At 35.9% G+C, this 11005-nt stretch overlaps 1 protein-coding gene across 1 annotated transcript in view; it reads left to right on the top strand.

Annotated features, from left to right (window-relative positions):
- DNAL1 (dynein axonemal light chain 1) overlaps nt 1–11005 on the top strand; it is an 87726-nt gene that overhangs the window by 45190 nt on the left and 31531 nt on the right. The window contains exons 3-4 of the mRNA XM_042781020.1: nt 2382–2491; nt 5453–5508. Coding sequence (XP_042636954.1) covers nt 2382–2491; nt 5453–5508 — 166 coding nt within the window. The remainder of the gene's footprint in view (nt 1–2381; nt 2492–5452; nt 5509–11005) is intronic.

Here is an 11005-nt window from a genome sequence, read left to right as displayed (position 1 = left end):
TGATGGTGAAATTAGGACATTTCCAGATAAGCAGAAATTAAGGGAATTTGTTAAAACCAGACCAACCTTTACAAGAGATGCTAAAGGGAGCCCTTTGGACAGAGAAGCAACAATAGCCAACAACAAATGACGATTAACACACATGATGATATAACCCAGAAACCAACCCAGCTATGGAAGTATCCAAAGTAATAGCCTCCAAGATTGTAAACAGGGAACCGGAGACACCAACCAACAAATGAAGACAACTACAAGCCAAAAAGAAGGAAAACTGTGTTGTTGCAGAACTTCTAGATGGTAGAGAAGTCAAGACAGCTACAAGATAGACTGTTCTAAACTTGGGAAGAAAACTGTAAATCACAGGGTAACCTCAAAGAAAAATAATAAACCTTCACATCAAAATGAAAAAGAGAACTAGCATAAATATTCAGCAATTACTAAAACAATAGCAATGAAGGAAGTGATAACATGATTCATAAACAAAATGAGCTCAGCATAGAAAATTATATGGAACAAAGAAATCAACACACTGAAAAAGCACATGACCAAAATGGCAGCAACAGATTCATATTTGCTGATAATTACATATCTGGCAAGGGACTTATCTCTAAGATTGATGGAAAACTCCAACGTCTCAACACCAAAGGAATTAACAGTCCAGTTGAAAAATGGGCAGAAGACACTTCAGCAAGGAGGATATTTAGGTGGCCAGCTAATTCATGAAAAGATGCTCACAATCATTGGCCATCAGAGAGATGTAAATCAAAACAACAATGAGATATACCATCTCACCCCAGCACTGATGGCAAGGTTCAATGAGACAGAAAATAACAAATGCTGGTGGGGATGTGGAGAGATTGGGACTCTCATACACTGCTTGTGTGACTGTGAAGTGACACAACCACTGTGGAAAGCAATATGGCCATTCTTTAGAAAGTTGGAATTGGAGATACCATTTGACCCAGCAATCCCATCGCTAGGTATATATCCTAGAGAGGTGAGAGCCAGGATAAGAACAGATACATGTATGCTCATGTTCATCACAGCACTATTTACAATAGCAAAAAGGTGGAAACAACCTATGTGCCCATCAGCGGAAGAGTAGATGACCAAACTATGGTACATGCACATACTGGCATGCTATGTAGCACTAAAGAATAATGTAGTGTCTGCAAAACACCACATAATATGGATGAACTTGGAGGACATTATGCTGAGTGAAAGAAATCAGTCACAGAAGGACAAATATAGTGTTGGTTCGTTGTTGTGGAGGGTCAAGGAAAGGTTTATATATGGAGGGAAACTTTCTTTGTTGGTTGCCAGGGGTGGGAGGGGAGGGGAGGGAACACTGCAAAAAAAAAAAAAAAAAAAAAAGCATTGATCCATGTCACTTTAGTTTTGTGTATTTCACTGTACATAAATTATATTTTAATAAAATGCATTTTTTTTAAAAAAAGATTATTTAGAAACATCAAGCTCACTCACAATTAACCAAACATTTATTTAGGGTCTACTAGGTAGTCGGGACTGACTCGACGGCACATAACAACAACAGATATCAGACTACGCAAAAGCATGTGATTGTGTGGATACTAACAAATTATGCATAACATTAAGAAGAATGGATATTCCAGAACACTTAATTGTGCTCACAAGGAACCTGTACATAGACTAGGAGGCTGTCATTCGAACAGAATAAGGGAATACTGTATGGTTTAAAATCAGGAAGGGAGTGTGTCATATTTGCCATATTTATTCCATCTGTATGCAGAGCAAATAATCTGAGAAGCTGGACTATATGAAGAAGAATGTGGTGTCAGGATTGCAGGAAGACTCATTAACAACCTGCGATATGCAGACGACACAACCTTGCTTGCTGAAAATGAAGATTACTTGAAACATATACTGATGAAGAAGACTACAGTCTGCAGTGTGGATTATACCTCAACATAAAGAAAATAAAACTCCTCACAACTGGACCAATAAGCAGCATCATGATAAATGGAGAAAAGATTGAAGTTGTCAGAGGTTTCATATTACTTGGTTGGACAATCAACACCAGTGGAAGGAGCAATCAGGACATCAGAGGATGTATTGCACTGCGCAGATCTGCTATAAAGTGGGGGAACGCAGGGAGGAAATGGGAAGAGTGCTGTTACATTGAGGGGATTTGAACCAGTGTCACAACATAAAATGTATATAAATTGTTGAATGGAAAACTAATTTACTCTGTTAACTTTCATCCAAATTATAATAAACACTTAAAAAAAATCCTAATAATTGTTTTGAACTAAACATTGAAGCACCGTAGGAAATTCCGACTTTTTTTGGTTCCATATTACGATCAAGGATCATTTCCTTACATTTTCATTTTTTCATAGGAAGAGAAAACTGGTCAGAAGCCATCCGAAGCCAAAGAGATAAAGCTTTATGCGCAGATTCCCCCTATAGAGAAGATGGATGCATCCTTGTCCACACTTGCTAATTGCGAGTAAGCACGCATCTTTTTTTCATTCTTCTTTTGCTGGTAGGAAGTATTGCTAGTAGGAAGCTATTTCCCTTCCTTTTTCTTAAGACAGGAATTTAAAAAATAGGTTTTGTTTATCTAAGATCTTCATTTATTTTTTATCTGCTAATGTAATTCTCCCTTGGACAACGGGAAGACAAAAATGAAAGGATTAATGGTTTATAGGATTAGTAATAGAGTAACTCTGAATGTTACAGTTTTTTTTTCCATATAGTACCATTTTTATGTGTCTTGAGTGTCATCTGCCTTGAAAATAAAAACCTTCTGGTCTCTTGGGAGAAGCTGTATGATACAAGAAAACAATTACCAGTAATAACATCTATTGCTTTATCTTGTAAGATTATTCACCAAAATCAGTACTATACTTACTTACTAGGTACCTCAGAGATACTCCTTTTTAAGAAAAACGTTTCAGGTTATAAAAATACATTGTAATGCGATTGCTGTTGCTGTTCTGTGCCATCTAGTGGGGTCCCAACTCATAACAACTCAGTGGCATCTTGATGGGAGTTGATTGCCCTGTCTTTTCTCCCTCAGATTGGCTGGTGGGTTCAAACCACTGACCTTTCAGTTAGCAGCCTAGCACTTAACCAATTGAGCCACTAGGCTTTTTGAAATACATTTAGATAATATAACAAGTACAAAGAAAAAGAATTTATATCAACCTAAATTGTATTCCTTATGAGAACCAAGTAATACCAGTTGGAGCCTTTTTTTTTTAAATTTTATTTTAATCAGGATCAATTTACATTTATTATTTAAAACTCTGTTTTCCCATAACTTTAAGTATGATATCTATCTTAATACATTTAAATTTGTTTTCTAAGTATGCTATTGCAGTATAATATCAGAGCTTTCTTTTTTTGTTTTTTGTTTTTAAGTATGCTATAGTGTTTACAGGAATCTGGACTAGTTTGAGGGAATTCTACCAGGACACCTTCACTTTGCTTTCAAACTGCAATGTCTTTTGACAGGATTGTAGAATTACTAGGTGTTATTTCTGACTCCTTCACTCTACTCTTGTCTTTTTCTAAGCCTGGTTCCCTAATCACCTGCAGAAGAATCTCCTTATGCTGGAAATAAGCCTCACCCTAAATTTATAGAAACAGAATCTTTTGTTAAAACCTAGTAATCTATATTTATAAGAAGTTCCTTGAGTGTTTCTTACATACATATTTGTGAACCCTTTTTAGAATAATAAATCTTTGGGATTAAAGGGAAACGCAAAAATACTTAGTTATTAGCTTGTTCTGTGTGAAGAGAACACAAGGTGTCACATAAAAATCCGTAGGATGCTTTTTTGGTTTATAGCATGGTTTCAAATTGACCAAATATCTTTTTATCATAGAGCAATCTCAAGGTAAACAATTGAAAAGGTTTAGTACCCTCTACCAAAGTACTTCAGAAACTGCTTAGAAAGTGTCAACCTGTTCATATTTTTATGACAGTCTCTTTTACAGAGTTTTACTCTGTCATGTGGTGTTATGATTAGTTGGAATTGACTCAATAGCACACAACAGTCTAAACACATACTAAAGAATTATTCCGCAGCCGTGTTCTCAGAGTTAAGGCACTCCATTTTTAATGGCAGTTCTCAAGAATGAGCGATGAGTAGAAAATATATGGATTTAACCAATAATTTATGCTGTATAGTAATTAGTTTTGCTGTTTCAAGCAGGAAGAAAAAATAAACAATTCCTCTTTGAGTCTTGTCATAAAATGTAAGATCACAGGTTTTGGAATCAGACTTACCTAGGTTTTACTTCCAGCTTTGCATCTTTCTGACTGTGTTGATACTGAGCAATTGCTTACCATCATTGTGCTTTCGTTCCCTCACTTGTAAAATGTGGGAAATAATAATACTTATAGCATTGTTGTGATGGTTAGAAGTTAATATATGTAAAGGACTTAAAAGAGTACTGGGCATGCATTACGTGTTCAATAAAAGTTACCTTTTATTATACTTCTGCATTAAATTTACTAAGATACTAAACTTTTTGACCAAGAAAAGAATATTAAGAATGTTTAATTATGTGCCCTTTACATTTTTATGTAATACATAGAAAAAGTTAGAAAAATATATATGACTTATTAAAAGTAGCTTTCTCTGGGAGAATGTGTGAGGCGGGTAGATTACATGTAACTTTTTATTGCAAAAATTTTTCTGAATGATTTAACACTTGAAAAAATATAAATCTCCACACATACGTATACATAGTTCTGGTTTTCTGGGGTTTTTTTTTGTTCGTTTGTTTACAAAAAGAAATCATGTAAAATGTATTGTTTAGCTAGACTCTTTTTAACTTACTATATCATGAATATCTTCCCAAATCTGTATCTATACCCCAATTTCATTTATCTTAGTGACAACATATATTTTATTATAAGGCAGTATTTATTGTAGTTGTTGTTGTTGTTAAGTGCCGTCGAGTCGTTTCCGACTCATAGCGACCCCATGCACAGCAGAACGAAACACAGTATTTATTAGATCTCCCTATTAATAGATGTTTAGATTTTTTTTTCAGTATTTTGTTATTACAATAATACAATAAATACAGTTCATAGGTCTTTTGTCATTTGTATTGTATTTCAGTAAGATCTGTCCCTAGAAGTGAATTACATGTATCAAAAAATACATGCATTAAAGATCTTGATAAATAACACTAAATTGCCCTAAAAGAAGTTTTGAATTTTCTGCAATAAATGTGTGCCTTTAAGGCACTCCATTTTGTAATTACTTTTATAATCAGAAAAAAAAAAAATAAGATTTTAAAATAAAGGAATAAATGCTATGACTGGGGGGGGGAAGGGTACAGTGTGAAAAACAAACATGACCTCAGTGATATCTTCTATGAGCAATAATTTCTGATAAACCATTTAACAATTTTTCTTTGTTAATTCAAGTTTTTCTTTGTTCTTTTTAAGGAAGCTCTCACTGTCTACAAACTGCATTGAAAAAATCGCCAACCTGAATGGCTTGAGTAAGTGATCCACAGTAACAGATGGTTCTTGGATTTTCTGGTTATTGGAATAAACATTCCAGAGCTACTAAGTAATTCCAGAAGCTGGCACCTGTTTTAACCCAGTAATTGTCAGATAACAGAGAGAATATATAAACCATACGTCTTAAAATTTTATCATCCAAAGAAAATTAGAGATAGCATGAGACCAGAACATTTTAAAGCTTTTGTAGAGTTAGAATTGAGATGTCTTAAATAGAAAATCAGATTTCTTATTATATATTTCTTTGTTTAGATTTGTCTTTTGAGTGTATTTCAGACTCATTCTGATCAAAATTGAATTCCTCGCTGTTCCTATTCTTTCTGTGTTCCTTGTGTTAATGACATTGCCACTCTTCCAATTGACAAGGCCTTTGACTCCATGTATTAGTTTCCTGAGCTGCTATTACAAATTACTACAAACTGTATTCTTTGGTTAGTGGCCATATCACTCCGATTTCTGCATCTGTGGTCACATTGCCTTCACCTCTTCTGTCTTTGTCACATCTCCCTCTGCCTTCCTCTTGTAAAGATACATATGATTGCACTTAGGGCCCACCCAGACAACCCAGGATAATCTCTCCATTTTAAGATCCTTAGTTTAATAGCATCTACAGAGTACTTTTTTGCCATATAAGGTAACATTCTCAGATGCTAGGGATTAGGAGACGGTTATCTTTATTTATTTATTTAAATCCTTTTATCCATATCAAACCTGTCTCTTAATTGTCCTCCTATTTTCCCTTCTTTCCCTACCCCTCACATCCCTGGTAACCAACAAGGAAAATTTCCTTCCCTGTGTAAACCTTTCCTTGAGATTTTACAATAATGGACCCATATAATCTTTCTCCTGTGATTGGCTTATTTCACTCAGCATAATGCCCTCCAAGTTCATCCACATTGTGAGGTGATTTGCTGATTGTTCATTATTCTTTAATGTTATGTAGTATTCTAGTGTGTGCATGTACCATAGTTTGGTTATCCATTCATCTGTTGATGGGCACTTAGATTGTTTCCATCTCTTTGCTATTGTAAATAGTGCTGTGATGAACATGGGTGTGCATATATCTATCCATGTCCTGGGTCTCACCTCTTTAAGATATAGTCCTTGTAACAGGATTGCTAGATTAAATGATATTTCTATTTCCAACTTTTTAAGGAATCACTGTGGTAGTTTGGTTTGTGTGTCAACTTGGCTAGGCCTGGTTGAGTGGCTGGGCAGCTGGATGTAGTATTCCCCATGATGAGACTGGTAATCAACTCCATGGTGGAATCTACTGGGAGCAGCCTTTGGGTATGTGGTCTGCTTCCTATACATAAGAAGAAGCTTGAGAATGGTCTCTAGCATATGGCACACTTGGACCCTGCATGTAGCCATGTTCTTGTTCAGCAGCCTGCCATGCTTTGCCAACCTTGGGACTTAAAATGGACTTAAGCTAATGGCCTGCCATGTGGTCTGGTAACATCGGGACTGTGCCTTTTTACTTGTCAACCCTGGGGCTTCCTTTCTCAGCCGCAGCAGCCAGCAGCTGTTTGAGTGAAGAAATGCCTCTAGCTCCAGTGGACCGGGAGCAGGAGGCAGAGCTGGACCCCAAGGTTGAGGGGCTTTCACCCAGCCCCTAGAGCCTGGCACTTTGAACTAGGACTTAGAGCCTCCAAATTGTAACAATAAACTCCTGTTTGTTACGGTCATCCTATTTGTGGTATATTCTTGTCAGAGCAGCACTAGATAACGAGGACAATCACCATATTGTTTTCCACAGTGGATGTACCATTTTACAGTCCCACCAGCATTGTATAAAACTTCCAGTCTTTTTACACCCTCGCCAGCATTTGTTGTCTTCTGTCCTGTTGAACTTTGCTATTATTGCTGGAGTGAGAAGATATTTCATTGTTGTTTTGATTTTCATCTCTCTAATAGCTACTGATTGTGAACTTTTCTTCATGTGTTTGTTGGCTGCTTGAATATCTTCTTTGGTGAAGTGTCTTTTCATATCCTTTCCCCATTTTTGAATTGGATTGTTTGTCTTTTTGATGTTGAGGTGTTAAAGTTTTCTGTAAATTTTAGAAATAAATCCTTGGTTGGATATATTGTTGCATTTTATTGAAATATAATATATGTACAGTGAAATACACAAAAGTAAAGTGATATGGGTCAATTTTTTTTTTTTTTTTTGTGGCACATTGTTCCCTCCTCTCTCCTCCCATCCCTGGTAACCAAAAAAGAAAGTTCCTTTCCATATGTAAACCTTTCCTTGACTTTTTACAATAATGAACTAATATTGTATTTGTCCTTCTGTGATTGACTTATTTCACTCAGCGTAATGTCCTCCAAGTTCATCCATGTTATGCGGTGTTTTGCAGGTTCTGCATTATTCTTCAATGTTTCATAGTATTCCATTGCGTGTATGTACCATAGTTTGGTTATCCATTCTTCTGTTGATGGGCAAGTAGGCTATTTCCATCTTTTGCTATCATAAATAGTGTTGCAGTGAACATGGGTGTGCATGTATCTGTTCTTGTCCTGGCTCTCACTTCTTTAGGATATATATCTAGTAATGAGATTGCTGGGTCAAATGGTATTTCTAATTCTAGTTTTTTAAGGAATCACTTACAGTCCCACCAGCAGTATATAAGAGTCCCGGTCTCTCCACATCCTCACAAGAATTTGTTATTTTCTGTCTTGTTGAACTTTGCCATTAGTGCTGGGGCAAGATGGTATCTCACTGTTGTTTTGATTTGCACCTCTCTGATGACTAATGTTCATGAGCATTTCTTCATGTATTTGCTGTCTGCTTGAATATCTTCTTTGGTGAAGTGTTTTTCATGTTTTCTGACCATTTTTTATTTGGCTTGTTAATCTTTTTGTTGCCGAGGTGTTGGAGTTTTCTATAAATTTTAGAGATAAGTCCCTTGTCAGATATGTTATTGCTGAATATTTTTCCCCAGTCTGTAGGTTCTCTTCTTACTCTTTTGGAGAAGTCTTTTGATGCACGTAAGAGTTTAATTTTTGGAAGGTCCCAGTTATCTAGTTTCTCTTCTGCTGCTTATGCATTTGGGTTATGCTTGATTGTCTATTTATACCATAAATTAGGACCCTTAAGTTTGCCCCTGTTTTATCTTTGATAAATTTTATAATTTTGTGTTTTATGTTTATGTCTGTGACTCATCTTGAGTTACTTTTTGTCTATGGTGTGAGGTATGGATCTTGCTTCCTTTTTTTGTAAATGGATATCAAGTTTTGCCAGCACCATTTGTTGAAGAGACTGTCTCTTCCCCATTGAATGGGTTTCGGCCCTTTGTCAAAGATCAACTGCGCATAGGTGGATAGAGGAGACCAATATCTTTTGGGGAACTGTTACTCAGTTTGCCATACTCCCCTTCTCCATCCTTTTAAGTCCCACATCCATATTCATCACTAAGACCTGTTAACTTCTCTTTAAAGGAGCTTTCAAATAATTTGTTGCTTTTCCATTCCCAGCAGCTTCAGCTTTAATTTAGATCCTCATTATTTGTCTCTTATATCATGTTTTTTGAGTATTTTTGACCACTTTCATAGTAAGAAATACATTTGAATTCATAACTCAATATACATATTCATATACATATACATTATACACTTACATAACAGAAATTACATTTTGCAAAGCAATATTTACCTTTATAGCATGGGTTTAATTTTTTAAAATTCTACTTCATTTTTTAAAAAATGGTAGTCACAACTCACTAACTTGATTTCATAGCCTATTAATAGGTTATGACCCACAGTTGGGAAAATACTACTTTTATGAGTTTTGTAATAGCCTCCTAACTAATCTCCTGTCTCCTATCTTTCTGCTCTTCATTTGACCTTTAGAATTGACTCTTAACATTTTCTTCTAAAAATATTATTCTGACTAGCATTCTGCTTGACCAGAGGCTTTCATTAACAAGGACTTTTAATAACTCCCCTTTGCCTAATTGCATTCAAAGTTGCAGTCAAAGTTATCTAAAACCTTGTACCACCTTATCCATACCTAAACACACACTTTTTTATGATTCTTTGCAATTATTAATGCAGTGCTTTTCATTGAGACAACTCCTTCCTCTAACAGAAAAATACTGCAAGAAACAAAGATTAAAATGAAGACTGCCAAGCTTAAATGTGACCTTCTCTTTTTATTTCATTTAATTTATTTTTATTGTTACTAAAATTAGAACACCAAGGTTTCAGGACCTCCATGTGCTGACATGGCATGACTCAAATTGAGAAACAGTTGCAAACATCCATTAATAATCGGAACATGGAATGTACGAAGTATGAATCTAGAAAAATTGGACGTTGTAAAAAATGAAGTGGAACGCATAAAGATTGATATCCTAGACATTAGTGAGCTGACATGGACAGGTTTTGGGCATTTTGAATCAGACAACCACATGATCTACTATGCTGGGAATGACAAATTGAAGAGGAATGGTGTGGCATTCATCATCACAAAGGATGTTTCAAGATCTGTCCTGAAGTATAATGCTGTCAGTGACAGGATAATATCCATACGCCTACAAGGAAGACCCATTAATACTACATTATTCAAATTTACGCACCAACCACCAAAGCCAAAGATGAGGATATTGAAGATTTTTATCAACTTCTGCGGTCTGAAATTGATCGAACATGCAATCAGGATGTGTTGCTAATCATTGGTGATTGGAATGCAAAAGTTGGAAACAAAGAAGAATCACAGGTAGTTGGAAATTTTGGCCTTGGTGACAGAAGTATCACTGGAGACTGCATGATAGAATTTTGCAAGACCAACGACTTATTCATTGCAAATATCTTTTTTCAGCAATGCAAACGGCAGCTATACACATGGACTTCGCCAGATGGAGTACACAGCAATCAGATTGACTACATCTGTGGCAAGAAGAGATGGAAAAGCTCAATATCTTCAGCCAAAACCAGGCCAAGAGCTGATTGTGGAACAGAGCAAGTTCAACCTGAAGTTGAAGACAATTAAAACAAGTCCATGAGAGCCATAATATGACCTTGAATATATCCCTCCTGAATTTAAAGACCATCTAAAGAATAGATTTGATGCATTGAACACCCGAAAACCAGAAGAATTGTGACATCAAGAGCATCATCCATGAAGAAAGCAAGAGGTCGTTAAAAATACAAGAAAGAAAGAGAAGACCAAAATGGAAGTCAGAAGAGACTCTGACACTTGCCCTTGAGTGAGGAGTAGCTTAAGCAAATGGAAGAAATGACAAGATAAAAGAGCTGAACAGAAGATTTCAAAGAGCAGCTCAAGCAGACAAAGCCAACTACTATAATGAAATGTACAAAGACCTGGAGTTAAAAAACCAAAAGGGAAGAACATGCTTGGCATTTCTTAAGCTGAGAGAACCGAGGAAAAAAATTAAGCCTCAAGTTGCAATATTGAAAGATTCTATGGGCAAAATGTTGAATGATGCAGGAAGCATCAAAAGAAGATGGAAG

This window comes from Orycteropus afer, unplaced genomic scaffold (genome assembly GCF_000298275.1).
Source record: "Orycteropus afer afer isolate SDZICR_OR568_19922 unplaced genomic scaffold, OryAfe1.0 scaffold00079, whole genome shotgun sequence".
Taxonomy (NCBI): Eukaryota; Metazoa; Chordata; class Mammalia; order Tubulidentata; family Orycteropodidae; genus Orycteropus; species Orycteropus afer.
The sequence above is the reverse complement of the archived record's forward strand: the minus strand, read 5'-3'. Positions and strand labels throughout refer to the sequence as shown.